Genomic DNA, 25345 nt, shown 5'->3' with positions numbered 1-25345 from the left:
CTCGGATACATGGGCCTGCTTTCATGTTTGTTAAGAAAATGCTGTAATTGTATAGTCAAGACGTCGCGGTGGATGCCAAACTAACAAAACAAATACAAATCTGGTGGGAAAAAACACAAAAAAATGCAAAAAAAAAAACCACAATCAAATGAACTGTAAATCCGCTGGTATATTATTTTGCTCGAAGGTCTCTCACTCATGAGGGGACGTCACCGGTTCTCTTTTGTTCATGAGAAAATTCCCAGCCAGGATGAAGGTCAGCTTCTTGAGATCTGAGACCCTCCTTCTCAAAACAGCAGGAGAGCTCCATCGAGGCCGAAAGATCTCAGTTATCCGGGAGATCCTCAGAGCAGAACCGTTGCTCCTTCACTTTTGGAGAAGCCAGTTCAACCAAGCGTCTCTTTAGGGTGTTTCCCCATTGAGATACTTCAGGAGGCTCTATCTGGTATGTTGAAGAGATTGTGTGTCAGTATTTCCCCAGAAGAGCTGCATGAGGCTTCTGTGGAGAGGGAAATCTGGGCCGCTTCAGTCTGGCTGCTGCCCCCGCGACCTCTGATGAACAATGGAAAATGGATGGAGAGGATGAAAGATCATTTGTGTGCAAGGCCAGAGACTTTGTATTTGCCTTTTGAGTCCATGAGGTTGAATCCTAAAGCATAAACAAACAGTTTACAATCTAAAACGAAATTTAACTACATCAAACTACATCAAAACAAATCAAAATATAGGAACACATAATAAATAACTAATTTAATGTTTCATTTATCATGATCATCAGTTTTCAAAAACGTTTTATTTCAGTTTAATTCCATCATTCCCACGTCACAAGTGTCCTCAAAGACTGTAGTGCTCCAGTAAAATGGCAAGCTTTCACGTCATTTCAACCGCGCGAACACTGCCCCCATGCGGCTGCATTGTATTTTACTAGCAATGTACACAACATTTAAATGGATCAGTTGCACATGACGTAATGTTCTAATATTACATATGGCCTCAGTTCTGCAAACGGACTGCGTTAAAGTTATAATTATTATGATATTTTTCTGTAATGGATGAAGCAATATTCTCACTGTCATAAGAAGATTCAAACATCGATGAAGCCAATCGGCCACAATATAAGTTATTGGTCAGACGGAGCGGTGAAAGCAAGCGCTTCAGACTTTTATATGACTCTTTCAAAAATAGGACACGCTTGGATGGGTGGATCTAATATCACTGAGGCACAGAAGAGAAAAAAACTGCATGAAAATAGGGGGTTGTCGAGGTGGTGTTCTGTGGCTCCTTCATTTAGCGGCTTCATTGATGGGCGTGTTGGTGCTCGTGTCTCATCCGTGTGAGGTCTAAAGCAAGCCAACTGCTCGGGTTTGTGTCTTCACACCTCGTAATTGTTCTAAAAGCTCTAAAAGTGGAGGAAGACACAGCAAGACTTTCAAAGGCAGCGATCCAATGTAGGCAAAGCTTCTCTTGGCAGAAGCAGGGTGGGGTGTCGGCGGTACCATCTTTCATCGTCCTGCAGAGCTGTTTGAAGACACTTGTGAAGAGGGAACTTTCAAGTTCCTTTTCTTGCTAATATAGTCTGGTGCTTTAACTGTTTATGTCACCTCTGCTGTCACACCCTACCATTCAGACTAGAGTCTTATCCTCAACTCCCCTCACACTGTGCGCATGAGCCAGGTTATTCTAGTCCTCTTCACATTGAGTGTCGAGCGTTCCATTAAGGAGAGGCTATTTGGCCGCTAAAATCCTGGACTGAGGATTCCAAACCGACATTTCATCCCCAGTATGAGAGGGACAAATGTATATCCGAACATGAGGACAGTGACCCTTCATGTGGAGCCCGCTGACGCGAGGCTGTTCCAGAGGCACCGGAGTATTGCGGTCAGAGAGCCAGACGGAGTTGAGGGAGACAGGAGCCGAGGGGGCTGGACGCCAACAAGTCAAAAGGTCGCGACGCCAGTGGCCCTCAACTATATTCCTTATTAATGATTAAGGAAAAGGGGAGCGGGAGCCTGGTGGTGAATCCAGATCAGCTTCTCAGCCCCGGGAGACGGTGCTGCTTCCTGGCAATTAAAATCCCCTGCAATGGTTCAACTAAATGATCTGGTTTTATAGCTTCAGTCCAACATGCAGGTGTTTCCCTCTTCAACAAAACAGAAGAGCATTTTCAGGGAAATCATCTAATCATCTAATCTCTCTGCTCCATCTCACAAGCCGGCCGTGCCAGCGTCCTGGCGAGGCGGCTGTTCATCTGGAGCAGGATGAACCAGCCTGTGAAGCCTGGCTTCCACCAGGCTTCCTCTGCGAGCAGATGGCTGCGATTGATGCAGAGGCTCCCGACAGGAACTCCCTCGGTGCTCCTTACTTCCTAAATGACTCATTTGTCTGCAAATGTATTGTTTGTCAAGTTGTCACCGGTAACGCCGGCAATTAAACCAAATTTCAGCGCATAAACAATTTTCTCAGGTTTGCTTTCAGCCGACGTCCGTGATTGAGGCTGAGAAACGTCTGAACTCCCTTCCATCTGTTCTGCTGTATTGTGTGACGGCAGTTGATGAAGTCTCTGTGTGCTCAGTCTATTACGAGCCGGTCCTTGAAAAACCCTGAGAATGGTTAGCACTGGGAGATCGACGTGACTAAATACTTCATGATTTAAAAAAAACAAACAAACATTTGTCTCAATGGGTTTTTCCCACAACTATAGATGTTGTCTGACAGACTTTTCTCAAAAAGTCAAAACAGCCATTTCCAGCCATTGTACGTTTATAAAAAACATTATTCTTAACATGAACAAGATGCAAGAACACCTTCTGCCAGTAGAATTTTGGGGCTAAATTGTGACGGTGATTGAGAGCCTGCACCGTTAGAGAACAGACAAAAACGGAGCTCAAGAAGTCATTGACGAACTTTTGAACTTGGAAAATAAGTCACTGTTTTTGCGTATTTCCAACTGAAACACTGAATATCAATGTAACAGGAGAAACACTTATTGTTGTATGCACTGTGATGAGTGGTTGTTAGGGCCCCTACTGGCAGTCTATACATGAAAGAGAAACCCCCACAGTATCGAGATCTACTGTGGCAAGTCGCACAATCGGGTGTTCCTTTGAGGAAATAATAATAAGTGCACTCAAAAGGTAAAATGGCAGCTGCTATATGACGCACCGGTGTCATGTTACGTCATGAAGCGACGTGGACATCTGTTCATTATACTGAACTCGATGATATTTTATCACACAATTTCTTATGTTTTGATCAACCATTCACAGGTAAACACTGAACTATTTTTTGTTCTACGTAGAAAGGATTTTCAGATTTTTCTTCAGATATAAAACTATTGAAAAGGGATGTTATGGACTGAAAATGGCAATAATATAAGCCACTATACAACTAAACATTAAAGGTGTAGATGCACAGTCTGTGTCTCAAGCTACTGTGAGACCATTTTCTGTTGAACCTCATGTTTTAACCACTCATTCATCGTAAAAAGTTCAGTCCAAAAACCAGTGGCCCTGATGCGGATGGATGACATGATGTCACAACTATTTAATTCCAATTCATGGAGCAAACTTTAGAATTCAACAGCAGCGAACCGAGCATTCAAACCATTTGTATATGCTTTCGGTGAAAATGTTTATTTCACATAGCAAATTTGATTTTGCCTCCTGAAACTCGGCACCTGCACATCAGAGCAGTCAGATGACCCCAAAAGGTCCGCAGTACTCAGGTACATTGTTTATGTTTTTGAGGGTTCCATGCTTGTTAAAACTGAATCAATCTTGCCGCCAGGTGTCGCACTTGTTGCAAGCTCACCATCCTCATCGAATTTGGAATACCATTAATTAAACAAAGAAGTGAAATAAACAGATCAATTCAGGCCCAAAATAATGCAGTTCGGCACCGTGTTGTGCTTAGTGACTCTCCTCGGGTTCATTAAAGACCCCTTACTCGATGGCTTCATTGATGCTTGTGTCTCAGCAAGCCATGAAACGCACCACCTCTGGTTTAAACAGAGGCTTCCCTCACCATTTGCACCTGTCTACAATCCGTGGTTCAGAACCCCACACAGCATTCAGTCAGTTCAAACAGGCATCCACACAGATCAGTGCCACACACCATAAGGACTGTGTCACAGTAAAAACTCTTCAGGAACATGTTACCACCATAGCACATGAAATACACGTTAAACAGAATCCATGAGAGCCTAAAGTAAAACACATTTGCTTACAAAAAAGTGAAGCTAATCTTCGGCGCAGTCCAGCACACACTTGTGTAGAGATAATACCAAATCTTTCAAACAACTCCTCCATGCCACACAGAGGATTGGCAGACGCACTTGGCATTATTGAGAGCAACGACTCAACACAACTTCACAGAGGCCGAGCACGAGGGCAAGACCTTGTTTGTACCGGCGGTTGTTTTAGGTGTGGATCATGTTCTATATTGATATAAATAAACACATAAGAGAAATGGGTACTAAAGTGTACTACGTGTAAAACACAATCCATGGTGTGCACATGTCGAGGAGGTAGGCTTCGACTGAGCCATTTATAACCAGTGAATGTGACTCAGGTAGTCGCTGTTTCTATTGTTTCTATGACACAGTATTCAGCCTCTCGAGGTGCTATATGGAGGCAGGTTTCAGGACAAAACGGTGAGAACCACGGTTCCTTTGGTCTTCTTGAGGACGTCGACAGCCTCAGCGTGGGTCACACCCTCCAGACAGTGTCCATTCACGGCGATGATTTGATCTCCCCGTTTCAACCGGCCGTCCTCGATCGCAGCCCCCTGTAGAGAGCAGAGTTAAAAGCTGCTCTGAAACGTTCTTCACAGTGTGGAGAAGCTTTGATTTCACGGACAAATATGTCATTTTAAAGGTTAACATTTTCCCCCTATTTTAAAGAAGAGAGATGACCGTCTTCTTATATCACCTTGTTAAAGACAGTTTTGATGTAGATGGGCAGGTCTCCATGAGGACTGCCGTACCCCCCAACGATGCTGAATCCCAGACCGGATGAGCCTCGCTCCAGGGCGATGGTCTTGTACATCCGGGCGCTGTGGACATAGACAGATGTTTCAGATGCTTGAGTGGCGAGGAGAAGAAAAATGTGTGATTAGAGAGAAGAGGAAAAGAAAAACAGTCTCCATCCGGCGAATTCATCAATCTTTTCATTCATTGATCCCTTCTCTCATCCTCTCTCCACCTATCAATCATCTCATCTACACAGCCGGCCCTCTTCCATCTCACTGTCTTCCTCCTTGTATTTAGTGCTTCATCCTCCAGCACCACATCAGCTACTACACCTCCTCCTGATGAACCTACGATGGATGAATAAATATTTGTATTTTCACAATCGATTTTGATGCAGAGCACTTAGTTACCGTCTTCACAAAGGTTCCGCTGGTAACAACGGATCAGTATTGAGATACAAAGTGAGGTAGAGATCACAATACTATTCAGTGAAGCGACGCCTACCAGAGATTGTTATGGGAGCAGGGCAGCGTGCAGGGTTGACCGGATGACTTTGCTGGTATATCACTGTGACCCTGAAGGCTGCTGGACGAAGACGCCACCTGGAAATAAATTAAAACATTTGTTGTTGTTGTTATCATCCTAGCTGCCGCGTGTCTTGTGCATCAGTGGGATCAGTGGACCAGGAACTCCTGCACTTACAAGGTTCCCTGTTGTGTGGAGAGCAAACTGTTCAATTAAATTACATTAAATGAAATTATTTTTTTGTTAAAATGAATTAATCATCATGAACTTGTTAAGTCCCACCACAAACTTCTACATTACATCACAGCACCTCTGCCCGTCACTACAGTTCATTCTCAGTGCTGCACTTGTGTTCATAAAAAAACCCCCACCATGTTCAGTTGGCAGACACGTGGCCAAAAAATATTTCAAAACATCAGATGTTGAAGTTGTGCGATTACCTTCAGAGTGAGGGTTCCGGAGATGTTCTTCAGCAGTGCACCACACTGGACATGAGTCATTCCCTCCATGGACACGTCATTGATGCTGAGAATCATGTCCCCCGTCTGGTCAGCACATACAACACATGTATTCATTCAGCTCAGAAAGAGTCCTACTAGGAAACTCGCCTCAAAAGGTCTGCCAGGCTTCTATACATTCGATCGTGATGGGGCCTTGCAACTCTGGTGAATTTAGGATGACAGTGATGTCACATTAAATGAACGCCCCCCACACCTCAGGCACCACTCAGCCACTGATCCCCAGCAAGAGCTGATGAGAAGCCACCCTGTGTGGGAGTGGGCTTTGTCTTGTGATGGCTGCTGTCGGACAGTTCCTGCTTCATGCAGCGTCTAAGCACCGTCTGACTGGCTTTCACTGTCACAGTGTAATGTAATTATACCTCATTTATTTTAAAAGTATGGCACTAACGTCGATACACAATCACTGCTTTGGCACGGAGACAAACATTATAACATGGCATCCCTACTTGTAATTGCTGTGTTTTGGCAGCAAGTCCTTTGGTATCCATGGTAGCAATAAAGATAGGTACGTTGCCATGGGGACTTCCCACTCCTCCTGCCAAACTGATGCCGAGGGATTCACAAGGACCCTGTAGTGATGGAGTGCATATTATACAGCTGCACCTCCACAACAAACTGCTGCTGCTGTCTCACCTTCGCCATCGTCACTTGCCTCACATTATTGTACTCGTGGACAGCTGCAAGAGCGTCACAAAAATGTTTCAGAGAACAAACCAAAACAACACATAGACTACTGCAACTTGAGTAACAATATAATGAATGCGACGATCACCGTTGGTGCAAGTTTTGTTGTTTGTCTCCCTCTGATGGTCGAGAGGAAGATCGCACCCGCTTAACGGGGTCGCGGTGGAACACTCGCTGTCTTCAATCTGGATAAAACACAACTTAAAGTAGTCCTAAATTCACAAAGTGTCATTGTTAAAATCTCTGTAAAAGAAACACTAGTATTTCACCGAAGTATATTGGGAGTGTATTTACCTGGTTTCTCGGTGGACACTGCAGCCCAGCTTTAAAGCGAGCCACTTCCAGACGCACTGTTCCACCGCAGCACTACGACACAACGCCTTACATCAGCTTTTCTGAAAGTCACGCATCTCCTTCAAAACATCTTACCTGCAGAAGTTTTCCAGCATAATCTTGTGATGCGCCGCGGACATCCCTTCCATTGATTGACAGAATCTGGTCACCCAGCAACAACCTTCCATCTAAATCCGCTACGCCTCCATTAATGATATCTGACACAAAGATGCCCGTGTCATTACTGTAGGGTAAAATAAAGGTTGAGGCTTCAGGTCAGTTTCATGCCGGCAATACATTATCTGACCTTCAGTTCTGCATCACACTCGGCTGAACAGCAGTATGGCAGCACACAGACTAAGTACACGCTGTCAAAGCTGCACAACTTAACCTGGCATCCAAACACCAACAGCAAAATAAGTGCTGTCGACATGCTGGAGCAGCAGGGATTGTTCGGGGATGTGAAGCATTATAACATCATCTGATTTCTCATTTGTCGTAGAAAGGTGCACATTTGCACAATAATCTTAGACAATTTAAAGCTTTCAAAAGCACTTACACTTTCAATTACAAAAGGCATTTATTCTGGAAAATGACTGTTCTTAATAGCCATCTATTTGCCTGCTGAAACGCAAGTTTCAAAACGTTTATCAAGAACAACACTTGTCCTTTAAAGCTGCTATTTAATGTCAGCATTTCCCATTAGGGGTTTCCACAACAAGCCAGCCTCCTCCACCTTAACTTATCTTGATCATCCTCGCTGGTCACACCTGTCTCATCCATGATCCTCAAGGAGACGAAGACAACCTCACTGGTCAATTGCATTGTATTTCAGCAGGCCACCTCACTGGCTGTCTTTCATTTAGCTTGTGCTTCCACATCTAACATTCTCTGTCCTACATGTTCGCCTCTCTATGTCCATCTAATCTATCATTACACTGAACTTCTAATAAACACAACAGTAGAAAACATTGCCACTTAAATATTGACTAAACTGAGCTCAGATAAAGTATGAACCAACCTGAGAAGAGAGGAGTCTTGTTCAACAGTAAATGTTTAAGGACAAAACAGATTGACGTTGGAATTGTTGTTGTTTGTTCTGTCAGCACTTCTAAATAAAGATGTGGGGATTGTTTTACACTGAAAACAGGATACCTTTTTCCAACAGTGGTGAATCCCAGGCCCTCTCTGGCGTCCGCTGTCAGCTCCAGAGTGAAGACATCCCACAGGTCCTCCTCCCTGTAGGCCTCATGATGCCGGAAGATACGCATGTGGACGCGCTGGGTGGTCAGTCGCAGCACACCGATGGCCTCATCATGAGTGGCCAGTCGCAGATCTATGCCATTGACCTACCGAGTCACAGGACAAGCATCACAGAGCAAAGTCAATCCACTGGTAAAGCAAATAATAGTCACCAAAATGTCATAAAATAAACATAAAAGAAAAAACTGAAGTCTAAACCAGTGGACTCACACACCTCCAGAATCTGGTCTCCAGCCTGCAGACGACCGTCTCTCTGTGCTGCTCCTCCATCATTGACTTCATGGATGACTACCGACCCCTAGTGGAGGAAATACAAAACAGACTCATGTTGTGAAAGTTCTCCTGACACTGTAGGCCAACAGCAACATGTTTAATTCCACAAATAAAAGGCAGTGAGGAATCTCACCAGCAGGGTGTCGCAGCCGCCTACGATGCTGAGACCGAGCCCAATGTTTCCTTTACAAATCTCAATGTCGGTTTCTGTGCCTGGCACGAGTGGACAAGTCCGGGGGTCAGACACTGAAGTGGACGCCGGCCAATTAGGCTGACCCGATGGGCAAGACTGCGCGGTAGAGAGGGAGGCAGAGGACGCAGAGGTGACAGGAAGGGTTGCAGATAAAGAGATGGAATTGGACTTGAATTCTGGAGGAGGCGAGGTTACAGAGGAGGTCGGGATCTTGATGCGTGTAATGGATGTTTCCTCTGCGCTTCGTTGTTGTCTAATTGGACCAGACGCCTACAGAAGAAAAGTGATGAACATCATGAACATGTGTTGCCAGATTCGATCGACATGAGGATGCTGTGTTTTTCAATTTGTGCTTTAACCTTGCTGGCCAACGACAGTCCAGTTCCAGTGTCATCAAAATCCGCAAAAAAACGCTCCCTAGCTTGAGTCCTGCCGCCCTGCGCACAGATACCACACAGTGACTCAAGACAGAAGTGCTTCATTAGCATATTTCAATAGAGAAGTTGGAGAAAAGACAAAGAAAAAAAGATCAGCAACAGATCATGAATCTGGATTGCAATTATTTTCAAAGCATAAAAATGACAAAAAAACAGTCTCCAGTGAAGTACACTGGTAAATTATGTATATCATTATCATTATTATTATTTTATTTTATTAGATATATATATATATATATATATATTTTTTTTTTCTTTTTATTGAACTCTTTTTTTTCATTGCCATTTCCAACCCTCTTGATTTCGCTTCTCAAAAAAAAAATTGCAAGCAGAAAATAAAACTTCTGAAATGTCGATGCTGGTAAACATGAATAAATCCTTTTTCCTCAAAGTTTGGGGTATCAAATCAAGCTTCATCATCAGCTCCCTGCAAGAGTTAACAATTGATTTTTACATTTTCCTCCTGCTTGATATTCTGCTTGATATATTGTCATCGAACATCATTTGTCCACAGATCAATGCTACATAAATCAATTTCTGTCCTCAAACAAACTATCCAGCATCAATGCAATGGAATCAGGTACTTTCACTTAAGTGCCCACTGAATCAGAAGAAGGCTGCATTGCTATATCAAAAGACTGTTGCCAGTGTGAGTGTGTCCCATGCAGTGGTTGAATGACAAACAACTTTAAGGAGCCACTGAAGAGAACTTGTCTAAAGTTCCACAGGAGTTACAGAGACATTGACAAGCAGCTTCACCATGCAGCTTGTGGAATCGACATCGACATGAGGTTGTCCAAAAAAATAGAATGTCATACCTTACTGTCGGAGTCAGGCTGGATCAGGGAACTGACTGACGCTCCTGGCTTTGACTTCTCTTGCGCGAGGTGGAGACCCAAACTCAGAGGATCCTGGAAATGACAACAAAGGCTGTAGCCTAGCAAAAATACATGCACACTTATAGATCTTCACTTCATACAACACCTTTATGTTGAGCCTAAATAAACATGCCTGATGTAGAGAAGCGTGCTGGACATCTCTATGTGTTCCTTTCAGTTGTGCAGCTGCTCTCCTGTCCACCGTGTCCTCTGCCGCTGCTGCTGGAGCCATTTCACTCAGTGCCGCTTCATTTCTGAGAAGACACCACACTTTTGATCAAACATTTCTTTGACTAAGATTTTATTCCTGTTGTACCTGATGAGGACAATCTTGACTTTAGATGGAGTGTTATTGATGATGGTGGAAGCATTTTGCTGACTCCGTCCATAAAGGATCTGCCCATTGACCTGCGGATCAAGAAATTCACGGTTGTGGTGGTGTTACCATGCAACCTTTATTAGGTCGAAGATCTGCTTGACTGACCTCCAGCAGCTCGTCTCCCACCCGTAGTCTGCCGTCCAATCCAGCAGGTCCTCGAGGGTCAATAGCAGCCACGTAGACACTCATGCGAGCTTTGGAGTCATCTTTGTTGCCAGAAAGGCTGATTCCCAAATCACGCACAGCAGGATCCTTTTCCAGCTCAATCATTTGCAGCTTGCCAGATAAGCTGCCATAGCGCTGAAAGATCTTCTCTGTCAGAGGAAAGACGGGGCTGTTTTTTCGCTTCAGAATGGTATGATGAAGCATAACTGCGCGGTACAGTTGAGCTGAATAGCGATACCAAAACACCACCTGCACAGTCTGTCAAAATGTTTTCAAAGCATCATAGATGGCAAATCAAACTCCTCTTCTTTAATTTCCACAAAACAATAACATGAAAAACCCATCACCGCAACTCAACAAACTATGAGTTGCTCGCTAGTGTGGACGGAAAATAACTGAATATGTGAATGGTTTAATAACTTCTGCTGTTGCGTTCTGATCAGATCTAACAACAGTATACTTGTAACACTCCATCCATCACAAAGTGCACCTGAACATACAGAATACAAATTCACTTCCATTGAACAGGGGCACACAGCTCTTTCCCCCCTAATGTGCGGATCCTCCCAGCATCCTGACGAAACGTTCAGTCAGATCTTCACGCTGACTAGACAGATGTAAACCCATCTCTTTCCTGGTTGCAACCTACCCTCCACGCATAACACACCTTCAGTGGATCATATCATCACACAGACAAAATACAATATATAGCTTGCTCTCTGTTTACTCTGAGCACAACAAGTAGGAGACAAACCAGGAAGCTATCTGTTAGAGAGAAGGAGAAGGAGAGGAGTGTACGGAAGATGAACCAGATTCAGGATTATGTGATCCAGACTTAGAGGCGACTGCCAAGTCTACAGATGGAGTGGAGAGGCACCTGAAGAACAGGCATCTGAGGAGACAATCCAGTCCAAGAATGGACACCTGCTCTGCTTCTTATCCCCCAAGGATCGATGAGGCAGAGCGAGAAGATGATGAGCATGGCCAACATGGAATGCAACATCTCATTGGGAGCCTGTGGAATGTGGTGCCTGACAGGCCTATATTATCGGCATCTATTTCTTTCTTTGCTGGTCCATGGACCTTCAACAATACAGGTACACAACATGAGTGCTGCTTGTGCATCTCACACACACACACACACACACACACACACACACACACACACACACACACACACACACACACACACACACACACACACACACGTGTATCTTTATCCTTGTTAGGACATTAGGAGCTTTCTCATTGCCATAACCATTTCCCCAACCTCTCACCCTTAACTTAACCACCCAAAACAAATGGCTAAACTCAACCAGGACCAAACGTAAATCGAACCTAGTTGGTCCCCACAAGCATAGCTAAATCAGGTACACACACACAAAACCAGAAGGTCTGGAGGACGCCCCTCAAACACAAACGGGAAAACAGACACTACACAGCAAAAAGAAAACCTATAACCCCCTGAGTCAGGAAAGCCATAAGCTGGGCTTGAACGGAGAACCCTCTTGCCATGAGGCTGCAGCTTTTAACATTACGTTGCAATGTTTATCGATTCTGACAAGGATACTCTGACTATCAATCAAAATAGTCAAAGTGTGTATGCAATTGTTAGTTTATCATCGGCTCTAAATGATAAAGCAAGAAAAGGAGCAAGTGTTTCTGGGACATCTTTTCAAGCTACCCCTGTTTAGTTGGATTCACTGAGCAATCTTTTACAAAAGGATGTCTGCGTGTGTCTCATGAACTTACTTCTGCCAGTGGTTTCCTCGTCCTCAGCTGCAGCTGTAATTGGGGCTGGGAGAGTAATGGGGCTTCTGCGATCCTTTCTATCACATGTTGGTGAAGGTACCTTGGGAGAAGTTTTGCATTATTGAACAGGCTGTTGGAGATGCCTCGAGGGCCCTTCAGGCTCAAGTCGGACTACCCCTGAGGTTTGCTCACCAAGCTTGATGTAGCAAACAGGGGAAAAAAAAGCACGACGTCTACAATGAATTAATGAAGGCAATTTTAACATCACCCAAAAATAACATGAAAGGTGACCAGCACCGGGCATTATTTTATAATCAAGTGCTCAGGAACTTCAAAAGAGCCCAATGTTTATTCTAAAAACTAGTGTATCTCATCAAAGAGAAAAACAAAGGCAACAGGGTAGTTGCGAGCAGCAGACTTTGAACTGGAGTTTTTACACATGTGCACTGTAATTACTTTTTCGGGAAGACGGCTTGTGAGAAATGCTAATGCATGCTATGGATCATGCTTGATAACACGCATGCACACACACACACACACACACACACAAACCTTGAAGGGGATTGGCGTGAAGGGGTTCGTAGGGGAGAGACTACTAAACAGACAACTGACAGGCACCAGTTCCTGCAAGATCATGGGGGAGAAGGGATGAAAAAGTGGTGCACCGACTAGCCACTACAGCAACAGTGCAGAGTCAATTAAAAGATTAATCATTATAAAACAATCCCAGATTGGAGTTGAAATCCCTTAACGCGGTCCAGGGTGTTTACTACGGTCTCCTCAGGGTTGGTCATCTTTGTAGAACATCAGTCAGAGAATCCAATGGCCTGCTTACAGAGCGCCCCAGGCAACAGCAAAGCGAGCCCAAAAAAAAACAGCAAATCTTCTCTTCCTCGAGATAAACAACATCAGAGCCACAGTGGAATCTGAAGATCTGGACTTCTCAATCTCATTCTGTGCTTTCGAATCACACTACAGCCACATAGCTACATAAATCACGGTTTTAAGATTAAATCAATTTCAGATTTGAATTTGCTTTTGAATGAAATTACCTTTTCGGCCTTGAGCCCTTGGCTTGGAAGTAGCCCTCCATGGTTTCCCAGCACCGCAGACTGTGAACGATTCAAAGAAGGATGGCTATATTGTAGAGCTAGCTAGATGAACATGTTGCTTAATAAAATGTAAATGTGCTCAAGGCCAAACAGAGAAAGCGCAGGGCTAAAATCAAACTAACACTGCAATGTTCTCCTCACAGTCGCACATCAAGAGGAGGACATGAGGCCCGGGGACCACATGCATACCTTTGCCTGTATTTATATGCCTCTCATGAGGTCAGAAGTATCAAAGAAAATGTACTTTTTTAATTTAATTTAATTTGATTTTCCTTTGTAAATGATAATTATTATTTATATATATATATATATATATATATATATATATATATTATAAACAGTTGTGTATTTACACATTTTCAAACTTAATATGTGGGTAATATAAATTATATATATTTAGGATTTTTTTTTTCTGTCCCTCCCCACAATTTAGTACATAAGGTGACCATTTTTCAGTGCCCACTCCTGAACTGTACAAATGTTCTGAGAGTGCTCATGATCAATATCACCATATTGAATATGGTGACATAGTCAATGTGGGGAGTTTGCTACTGTATCTTTAATGTGAATATTATAGTATATATATCATATATATTGTATCATATATATCTATTAATGAAGTTTCATGAAAAGCTGGTTTATTTTAGAGTCCTATCCAATGTCTAGAAATAGTTGGTCACAAATCTAATTTCAATAACCAGGGTCCATGACATTACATTTCAGAGGGTCCTATATGGAGATAATTTGGTGTGAGAGCAAAATGTCACGTGACTCAGAACCATGGTAGACCAACAGCCCATCAAACATATCCTGTACCTGTGAAGCGTGTAGTCCTGACTGGACCAGGAAGACCACGTCATCTCCTGCACTGCGAATAGCCTCCACTGCCTGTTCGTGGCTGGCATCTCTTAAATCCACGCCACTCACCTGCAACATCAAGGCACACATTCAGTACGGGACATAAGTGAGTTTTGTTACAGCTTCATGAGCAGTAGGACACAAATAATAACTTAGAGCTAGGGAACCTTCCATCTTTCACATGTACCGAACTACTTTAGTCCAGCGATTCTCAACTGGTGGTTCAGGACCCACAAGAGGGTCACAGAGGTTTGATCTGCTTCTCATCAGTGTGTTATGTTGAGTTATACACCAGGTTAAAACTTTCAGTTATTAGTTGTTTTTTAATTACAGCAAGAAGGATGCAGCGGCAGCGGAACCTGCATCCTTTCTGTGTGAAGTTCGTACAGCCATTTCACACACAGAGGTTCAAACACTTTGCTGTATAGGCCCTGTGACAGGCTGGCAACCAGTTCAGGGTGTCCCCTGACAGCTGCCCAGACAACTGGGAAGACATTTGTCATTTTCATAATTGTTTTATTGACAAAATCATTTATCGATCCAAGTAACAGAGATTAATCATCAACGTCTTTCAGCGCACCAGTTCCACATTATACCACATGATGTCATAACCAAGACATCAGTGGTGAACAAACTGCACTGATACATACACACACACAAAAAACACACACGCTTCATGCAGGAAGAAGACGAGAGCAGCACTGCTACCCTGGAAGTTTGAGTTTATGACAATAGATGCAACTTAAATGTCATCATTGTAATGCGACTGAATGACAAAACCTCAGATGAGTTGAATTTTGGTTGGTCAAATATCACCCATAATTATTTTTCTTTATTTAATTCAATGTCAATTGATTTGTCTTTTTCAGTTGGATTTTATTTGGGAGATGATGTCAGGTCCCAAATCAAAACCACACTGCTTAAACTTGGGTTAGCGATTCTATTGCTCATTACCAGTAAACTGAATGGATCCATCTGAAGCATATTAAATTACATTCTCATCTCACACAAGTCCATGAAATGTCAGTTTGCTTTGTAATAATTCAAGCGCCTGCATTTGATAAATGAATGTATATAAACAAAATGACTCCACCGTATGGAATAATTCCGTGCTAAAATGCAGCGCTGATACTGTTATGTTTGCGATGAGTATGATCTGCATATTAAAGCTCCTTAGAGCCAGGAGGGTCATGCAACAATATTCTGAGCTTGAAATGTCCTTGTTATTGTTCTGAACGAAAATGATCCGGACTAATTTAAATATGCGCTCATCTGCACGCAGACGGGATTCCAGACTCAGACATGCGATCGCGCGCTCACACACACACACACACACACACACCTACTTCTAGTATCCTGTCTCCAATCTGCAGGGTGCCATTATGTGCGGCTGGACTGTCAGGGCTGATCTGCTTGATGAACACTCCTCTCATCATCTCTCCACTGCTCAGTCGTCGGCCCATTCCTCTGCCACCCATTATGCTGATGCCGAGGGACTGGCCCCGAGCTCGAGTTAGGTGCACACTGAGACACGGACATAAGGCACAAACCTATAAACAGTACACTTACAATGATGATGAATGCATGTCTACTGTTTGTCTAATGAGGGCTTCCTGGCTTAAAATAAATCAGCAGAAAAATCCACAGCTAGCGTAATAAATCCAGGGGGAGTGAATACTTTATTTTTATCCTTCCCAGTCCTTTTTGCTGCTGCTCACAGCCGAGGATACACTTTCAAAGATTAAGTCAAAACAATGGCACATTATACATGCCTGGGAGAGGAGTATAAAAGCTGCAGAGTGAAGATTATGTGATTTATCTGAGCGGAAACGCCTTCATCAACACTGCTGCTTCTGTTTGCAACACTAGAAAAATAACTGCTCTTTTCAGCGCCTGCTGAGAGCAAAACTGGGACACACTTTAATCAGACTGAGCGACGCTGGTATGAAGAAAAATAATAGCTAAAATAGCATTACTTACAAAATCTACTGACCTTCTGGGCTGATCCCATGATACCGGCGGATGAGAATGAAACTCTTCTTCATCCTTCACGCCGTCAACGTGTAACTCCAACGTTTTACCCAAATGGTATTTCTCCTTTGCCTCATCTTGCTTATCGCTCTTTGTGAGACACTTCATCCAACTAGAGGTCCAGAAGAAACAGTATGACATCAAAAAGTATTTTTAGTTACTTGATATTTGGTAATTGCAAAGTAAGAACAACAAATGGAGATGGACAGGATGTCACATGAGACGTTCATTATTGTGAATCTGTGTGGATCAATGAAACGGACACTGTTATACTGGTGATGAATGTGACCTAAAACACAAAACGGAATCCCTGTTTTCCTTTCTCTTGCTAGTGTCTTTTCAGATGTGACTCATAATTTCTCAGCCCTCAGTTCTTTCCCACTCTCCGCCCCTGAATTTTAACACCCTCTCCTCAACTGACCTTCTTTCCATTAATCACTATGTCCTTATATACCAGGCATCATCCCCTCACAACCTGCCACACTTGGAATCCACCCTCCTCTTTTTAGAGCATTATTATTCCCTCGCAGCCTGCCCTTTTGACCTCCAATCTACAATTCTGGACCCAGTTAGAATTACTTGCGCCCACTGAAAACTAAACCTGGCTAAACCAGACTGGTATGGTTGACTCTTTGGCTTGTGACCTGGATTCTGATCCTCACCCTGCCTTCTTTGTGCTTTGTTTGTCCAAGTGGGCGGATCGCCTGTTTCTGGCCACGGCCTGGATAAGTGATGAGTGAGCTGGCCAATTCCTCACTGTGCCTCTGAGTCACGATGAATCAATTATAAAAATAAAAATACACATTTTAAATGATTCTTATTGTATTGTATTAGATACACAAATGATGCAGATACATCAAAAAGGCAGTTTCGTCAACAGGGAACATTTGTCAGCACACCACATTAAACAATGTGATGTCATAACCAGACCACCCACGATGAGGAACGGTAAATGAGTTGTGCTGATATTATTAGAATATATTATATTAAGATGTATTAATACATGAATTATATTATGATGGATTAGGTAGCATTTTATATTATGAAGTAGCAAATCATGTTCAGTTTGGGACGTTCCTACTGAAAATGACTTTTGACATTTTATCAGGCGAAACATGGAGGTAGAACCGAGGTCAATTCAAAATGAGCTGGATAAGGCCCCTTTAAGAGAGCACCGAAGACAAGAGACACTGCCACTTCAAAAAGAAATTAACCAGATAATGATGACGTTATTTGCACTCTGGCTTAAAAACATCAGACGCTTCTCTTCATTTAAGCACAAACAGGCATACAAGTTACCTGTTCTATTTTATAAATGCTCTGCCCTCTAACTGACTTTGCTGTTGGTTTATTCCTATCGCCTTCACTTAAGTTATAAACCCATAGCGAAGTCTGTCATAGGGCGGTGTACGAAATATAAATGGTACCAGGATGTAACCCCAGTTCTATGAGGACATGCGAAGCCCTCTAAGGGATAAACCAAGAGTGAAGTCTGTTAGTGGGCGGAGCATGCACAATGGTTAGGGTCTAGGAATCTGCCTTTATGATTAAGGGTAAACCATTTTTATTTGAAAGATATATGATCATATCACTGTGAGAAACAGAAAACCTACAAATATAGACGGTTCAGTGTACAAAATTTAGTGTACACAAGGACACGGGCATATACAGTAGGATGTGACTAAGCATCCATTGTGACACGATTTAGTATTTTTGAGACCCCAGACAAAGTGAGACATGGCTGTCAGCAGTCTATCTTGGCAGACGTGGTGAGGACACACAACTTCATGCTCTTACAGCTATGAAAATGCATGCCTACCGCTGCTCAGGCTCTGTATTTATGCGTCTGTTTGAAAGAGAGAAAGAAAGAAAGAGAGGTTGGGGGCAGCATTTTTCATGAATATGTTTAACGGTGCAGGTCTGCAATAACGCCACGGAGGTGAGTGATAGCGGTGCTATCTGCACAGTAGGAACCTATACTCAGTCACGTTACAAATGACAGTGGAACAGCCATGTCCACCTGGCCTGAAACAGGGTGGTCTCGGTAGGGGAGGCATAGCAGAGGAACGTGAAATGACGGGACGAGGACCAGTGAATGAGGAAGGGAAAAAAGAGGCACTAACAATACGGACATTCCAGCAGAGTACAGCACAATAGCCCTGCTTTAAAAATAGGACTGATAGGAAAATAGGCGTGAGGGATGGAGAAGCGGGGCAAGAGCGAGAAGATGGAGCGATGGAAGGGAGAGACGGAAGTGAAACAATTCATTTCTGCTGACAGTCAGCACCAAGATTTATAAGGGAAAAGCTAAATATAACACAGAGATTCAACATTCATAAAAGCCTTCACTCTCACAAAAAAAAATACAGGGAGGGAGGGAGTGAGGGAGGGAGGAAAATTACACTTCCCGCTGCAAAACACCATTTCTTAGTACTTCAAAAACTCTTTACGCCAAACAATGATTAATAATAGCGTTCTAAAAACCTTAATTGGGTTGTATATAACACAACAAACCGTCTCCGATGTTACTTGTTGTCTTTTTTATCTGGTTTCACCTGCCTGCCGTGCACCAAAATGCACTCTACATATACACTGTATACAACTCCTAGCCAATTGGCTCCAAAATGCACTGCTCAAGATGAGCTCAGGCCTACATGTGCAAACATACCCAGAGTAGACTTTACCTTGAGTCAGGAGCTGGGTGGATCGTGGGCACAACAGCCAGGCTTTGCAGAGGACTTCTGAATGACAGAGCGCTCTTGATCGGGACAGCACTCGGAGCAGCTGCATGACCTTTGACAGAGGCAGAATGTCGAAGTGCTGACGACGGCTGAGTCACTTTGAGATCTGGACTGGGAGTTCTGGCAGAAGCCAGCATGGGAGGTTCAGGAGAGCCGGTTGGAGGTGTCGGCGTGGAACACAACGCTCCCTCTTGGACTGAGGTAATAGACGGCAGACATAGCTGTGCGCGATACTCGTCCACCTGGTGCGCTGCAACATAAGTTATGCTAAAGGAAATGGGAAGGAAGGAGCAGACGGTAGAAACATCTCAGACACTGTATCTTCAGAATTGTAAAGGAAACAGTGATTCAGGAATCGACAAAACTCAAAAGGAATGTGTGGCTCAATACGATGTACAAAGTAAAAAAGCTTTACTTTGAAAATGTAACATCATAATATGCGTCAAGGTGGAGAATATACCTCAGGCAGCTAATCTAGTTGGTTTCTTAATTTCACAACTGAACAGTTACATTAGAAAGATTAGCTGAAATTGATGTGAGACTACATTCACTTACTGTCCGATATCTTCAAATAAACCATGTATGTACACATTTTCTGTTTTATAAAAAAAAAAAAAACTAATTAATTTTTTACTTTGTATTTCTGCATTTTGTTGTCGTTGTTTGTTTTGCAGCCATCTTCTACTGTGGTATACTCAATTGCCCAGTCAGAGTGGAAACGTGACCCCTTCATCCACTCTGTTTGCCTTGCAGTTCCCCACCAGCTGAATGAAAGTGGAAAACCACTTAAGAATGGCGACCAGACGACAAACCTCATGAGGAGACCGAACCACCTCAATGTTTTGTTTTGTTTTTTCCCCCCAGATAAGCAGCAGCTGTACCCTGGGTCTTTCCGAGGAGGCTGATGGGGCTGATCACTCACACAAGGAGCATGTCATGTTTCAAGTAGGGGTCAGCTCCCTAGTTTCACTGAGCATCGCATTACTTTCCTGCTCACAGTGTTGATGCAAAACGCACCACAAATAATAATAAAAATATTAATGCATCTCTCAAGGAAGGTGACCACAAACCTCACTGAAAATAGAATCCCTCACGCCTCCACAAGCTCATTACTGCGGTCACAAGAAGCAAAGTTCTACCCTTCTGGCATTTAAAGTCAATAAACGGTTGGCCTGGCAGGATTAAATATGATTAAATGTATTCGGAACCTGGGGCTCAATAAAGCTGCCAATAGCATCTCTCCATTGGTGTGAACCTACCTATAGCCATAGCTGTAGCGCCTCGATCCAGGGAAAACCAATTTATCTCGGGGGCTAATAGTGGCAGATGGAATTGGGAGGACGACGCTAAACAGTCGTGACTGAGCTGTGTGGACAATGTGTCAGGTCTCGCACAGGCAGCTACATAATGACAAGCCATCACCCTTAACTCAGTCCTATTTTGAGCATTCCAAAGCAATTCATCTGCCTCCACTTTCTGCTAGATTGCCAAGGGGCCTGTCGACAAGAGGCATTTGTACGATGTATAATTGTGTCTCTGCTGGTGATCAAAAAAGACGTGATGCACGTGAATCTTGCGCTTATGTGTGCATCAACAAGAGGCTATTTAGAGTGCTCTTTCATTCAGATGTGCGCTGTTCAAGGGGAGCGGGTCGATGAATTATTCAAACAGCTCTCGCAGATTGGTTGTTTTTGGAGGTTAGTGAATTCAAAGGCTGTCCATGGTCCTGAGCGCATATTGGTGTGTGTGTGTGTGTGTGTGTGTGAGTGGACTGAAAAGCGTGAGTAGGTGTTGTGCTGGGAAACGGGGTTGTGGAGGTGAGGTTACATCTTCAATCAGCATTTGCAACGTGGCACACTGAAGAGCGCTGTAATGAGTTCCTCAATTTTCCTCGAAGCCATGTTGTGAATATTTTCATCAGGTCATATTTAGAATGTTTGTCTCACTTAAGTCAATCACTTAAGTAGCTGGGAAAACAGAGGGAGAATGCATCAGTGATGAGTGATTATCCTAGAAACATTTGAAATAGCAACTCAGTGATTTTTGTCGGCTCCCTTTTTAATTGTTCACCCCCCCAAAAAAAGACAAATTGAAAGTTATTTGAAGAAAGTTAGTCTATATCATGATGTTTTAACAATAGTTTCCACTTAAAAAGATCGTCAAATATCTGTCATTTATATATTTATATTGCTAATCTTTAAATTAAATGTATATTAAATCAACAAAAATACAACCATAAATATGATTTTATGGATCTCATGTTATGGCGTGATTATACGTTCTTATTTTATAATAGTGATTAGTGGAGTAGCAAAATTTAAGGTACATATAATATTCTTTTCCTTTCGGCGTGACGGCCCCTCGCACTCGTATCAGAATGAGGCCCCTGATGGAGTTTATTTGCCCACCCTGGGATGGGACAGCAAGAAATAAACGCATGGGTGTGACTCATGCTAATATATAATTTGATTCCTAGACAGTAAGACTGGTGAGGTGTGGTGTAAGGAGTGGACAAGGGATTCAAGGTGAGAGTAGGATTACATCAGGGATCAGCTCTCAGCTTGTCTTGGTTTAATACAGTGATGGACAGACAAGGCTAGAGAGGAGTCTCCATAAACATCATTGGACTACGATATTTGCTGATGACATAGCGTTCTCAAGCGAGTTGAGAGGAAGTGGAGTAGAAGCTAGAGGGGTGATGGTACGAGCTGGATATACTACTGTCAGAGGAGCTCTATGGCAGACTCGTGACAGCTCAAGGACAGTGGTGAGACCTGCCATGATGTATAGTGCAGAGGTTGTGGCTCTGACACAAAGACAGGAAGCAGAGCTAGAAGTGGCAGTGTTGAAGACACACTGCAAGTGACGAGGAAGGACAAAATCAGAAACAACCATATTAGCTCATTTGGGGGGGAAAGGAGATTAAGTAAAAAAGCCACACGGAGATAGATCGGCAAGGACATGTTGGATAAGGTTATGGAGATACCAGTCGAAAAAAGAGAACTGGAAAAGGTTCAAGGATGTGGTGAATGAGGACAAGAAGACGATCAAGATCGGATGAAGCAAAGGAGGCTGACTTGCTGTTACGGTTGCCACCTGTCTCTTGAAATAAGAAAATGTCCCTTATTGGACGGGTCAACTGAGTGTTTTTTTAAGCCATGGCACACTTTGTTTGTTGAAAATATTCCAAGGCACACCACCAAAGGAACCTCGGCCAAAGCGCAATTGTACTTAGTCCTGTAGTAAAATTCCTTTTAATTTGTGAAAAACTGTACCTACTGACACCCCGCTATTTTAGCATGTTAATAGCAGAAACAAATAGCAGAAAATGCATTTGTTTAAACGAGTCTCCAGAAAGGGTTGATCTACATTTATTTATTTATTTAAATTAAAAAAAATTCCAGACAACATTTTTAACATTATTCACCTTAGCTATTTTGGGACAAAATTGTTTGGTTCTGCATTTAGCTTCAGCCAACTTTTAAACGGCAAAGCAAACTTTGCTGATCTACTGTACCAGTGTCAATAAAGTTTTTTTAAGTGAGACATCATGTTAGCTGTTCTGCTACCTCTCGCTGTTCCGACAAGGACCAATCCATCACTCTGTCTTGAAGGTGTGTGGTCAAGTTAGAGTCCCATCAAGTTAAAAAAAACTCAAAGTTGCACATTTCGATGTGTGTGGGAAGAGTAGCACCGTGTGCAGCTCAGCTGCAAGTGATGAATGAACCAGCGCATCAGCATAGATCTGTAGTGTATCGAATGAGTGTCACATACGAATACATGGCATCCTCACGTTGGATTGATGGTCAACACGTTCTAATTGTTCATGTTATAGCCCACCTCTATCTCCAGACAAATTAGGTGAATGTGGTGGAATAGATGAAACTAGATCATTTCCCACGGCAGGCCTGACAGTCCCCAGTGTGCCGCGGCACACCGGTTGATAAACACTAAACTAAGCGGCCCTTATTGAACCATCATGCCATGCGATTTGTTCCGTATTAGGAGGTGTCATGAATGTACCACCACGGTGTCAGCACCACATCACTTTTATTAGAAAGAGCCGTCATTCTCTCCTCTATCATATTAGAAATGACAGACAGAACCAGAGATGAAGGATTATGGCCTGCACTGAACGCCAGTCTTATGCTGCAAACCCCCATGTTTACTTCGGAGTGTGTCAGTAAAACAGCAATTTGCACTATATTCACGCAAATGATTTTAAAAGATGGCTCATCTGAAAAAATACAATGAAATATAGTGCATATTCTAAGGGAAAGTAATGCAAAAATAAAACTCTAATCACAATCGGTGCTTTGGAAAATGTGCAGTCAAAAACATAATAATAATAATAATAAAACTTATATATATGTACGTTTATAAAACAAACAGAAAGATTTGTTATGATATATATTACTTATATATGTACATATATATGTGTGTATATATATATATATATATATATATATATATGTGTGTGTGTGTGTATATATATATATATATATATATATATATATATATATATATATATATATATATATATATATATATATATATATATATATATATATATATATATATACGTACACATACATGTACATACATGTATGAAGTTGGCATCCATCACGATTAAAGAGTACGGACGGTTGTGTACCTTTGAAGGTGACAAATGTCATGGCGGCTCACCTGATCTCAGGTCCAAGAACAGAGTGTCTCCGAAGCATCGCTCTGGCTTTGGCGGTGTTCAGGCTGCATGTAGACTCTCCATTGAAAGCCAAGATGACGTCACCCACCCCTAGTCTGCCATCCTGGCACACAGCCCCCCCCTGGACAACACTCCGCACCAGCAGGCCTGAGCCGTCCTTGATAGCACTCACAGACATCCCTGCCAGCCCACAAGCACACGGACACAGACACGTGCACACGCACACACACACACACCGGCTGCAGTGAGTGGAGGGTTGGCTTAGGCTACTTTGATTTTATGCCAAACAGACAGACAGTGGCCCAAACACTTGACACTGTTATAATCAAGACAGACACTAGGCAGATTAGCACACAAACATGGCTACCCATGCTTGACATTTACACAGTCCTGACCCTCACAGTCACACTGCTCCAATGTGAGCACACCCAGACTAACAGCGTCAGGGCAGAGTGCGCAGGTGACTAGAGGGATAACGTTGAACAGTCCAACAAACACACGACTTTGGCGTTATTACACAGGACACTAGGCAGATTACAAGAACGCTTCATTAACACAACCCGACGGAAGCAGGTAAACTAAGGCTCACATGTACACGTGTGCGCAAACACAGGAAACGGCCATCTAACACCAAACTGAAGCCTCACAAATCTACTGCACTATTCACATCCACAACACTATGGTCGTACAGAATTTGAAGATGGTCAAAAAATGACTGTTTTGTTTAATCAAATAAATAGTTTATTATCTTTTATCAGACATTCAAATTACAATACAATCATAGTGCCAGGAATACAGTAGACTTGAGACATAGATATCTATTTAGGGGAGCACAACTTAAAGACAGCATGACCGATGACTGCAAAAAATGATGGTGAAATGATGACACTATTCGGAGAGAATGCACATTTCCTCACTCGTATCAACCGAAAACTCAGTGCTCATCGCCCAAAGGAGTCGAGTACATTTTTTCGGATGTGTGCAGTGAAAAAACATTCCATTAGATGAGAATACGTGACTAAAAACTGTAATACTTTACATATTAACTATTAATAAACAAATTACTTGCCTATTTACGGTCAATAATCAGCAATTACAATGTTGTTTTGAGTAAACTTTTGGTGACCAGTCCTGGATTAAATGTACTCAAGCATAACAAGACACTAATAGGTACTTTATCATATGTAATTACAGGCTAATAAGCTGCTAGTACATGTAGAAATAAGTAGGTTATTTACGGTAATATAAGTTCCTGAAATCTATAGAGCCACCCCAGGTCTACATCTAATAATCAAACACTTCTTCAGCCAAGATGAATCCATATTAAATGACAAATCATAAAGCTATTGGACGCTGTTTATCACAGTTCCAATTTGTAAAACAAACAAAAATGTGCAAACTCTCCACCTTATCATTTCATAAAAACATGTATAGACCAAAATGACCAAATGACAGCCAAAAGTTTCAGACCAAAAACATGTATCTTTTGACTCAATGGACGCAGAAAACAGACTGACTGCATCGGG

At 42.7% G+C, this 25345-nt stretch overlaps 1 protein-coding gene across 7 annotated transcripts in view; it reads right to left on the bottom strand.

The window, feature by feature from the left end:
• Positions 1–3340: 3340 nt before the first annotated feature.
• Positions 3341–25345, bottom strand: part of si:dkey-92j12.5 (multiple PDZ domain protein) — a 35082-nt gene continuing 13077 nt past the window's right edge. The window contains exons 19-43 of one of the 7 annotated variants that reach the window (XM_053855936.1): positions 23801–23999; positions 19058–19381; positions 16336–16485; positions 15689–15866; positions 14301–14411; positions 13425–13484; positions 12925–12996; positions 12373–12472; positions 10561–10769; positions 10393–10484; positions 10210–10330; positions 10017–10109; positions 9121–9198; positions 8702–9031; positions 8510–8593; positions 8188–8381; positions 7129–7276; positions 6994–7065; positions 6788–6911; positions 6649–6692; positions 6462–6584; positions 5935–6039; positions 5474–5571; positions 4929–5052; positions 3341–4785 (exon numbers count right to left, since the gene is read on the bottom strand). In XM_053855936.1, the coding sequence (XP_053711911.1) occupies positions 4639–4785; positions 4929–5052; positions 5474–5571; positions 5935–6039; positions 6462–6584; positions 6649–6692; positions 6788–6911; positions 6994–7065; positions 7129–7276; positions 8188–8381; positions 8510–8593; positions 8702–9031; positions 9121–9198; positions 10017–10109; positions 10210–10330; positions 10393–10484; positions 10561–10769; positions 12373–12472; positions 12925–12996; positions 13425–13484; positions 14301–14411; positions 15689–15866; positions 16336–16485; positions 19058–19381; positions 23801–23999 (3380 nt within the window). In that variant the 3' untranslated portion in view covers positions 3341–4638. The other 6 variants (XM_053855931.1, XM_053855932.1, XM_053855933.1 and 3 more) reach the window with 6 other exon arrangements.

This window comes from Synchiropus splendidus, chromosome 2 (genome assembly GCF_027744825.2).
Source record: "Synchiropus splendidus isolate RoL2022-P1 chromosome 2, RoL_Sspl_1.0, whole genome shotgun sequence".
Lineage (NCBI taxonomy): Eukaryota > Metazoa > Chordata > Actinopteri > Syngnathiformes > Callionymidae > Synchiropus > Synchiropus splendidus.
The sequence above is the reverse complement of the archived record's forward strand: the minus strand, read 5'-3'. Positions and strand labels throughout refer to the sequence as shown.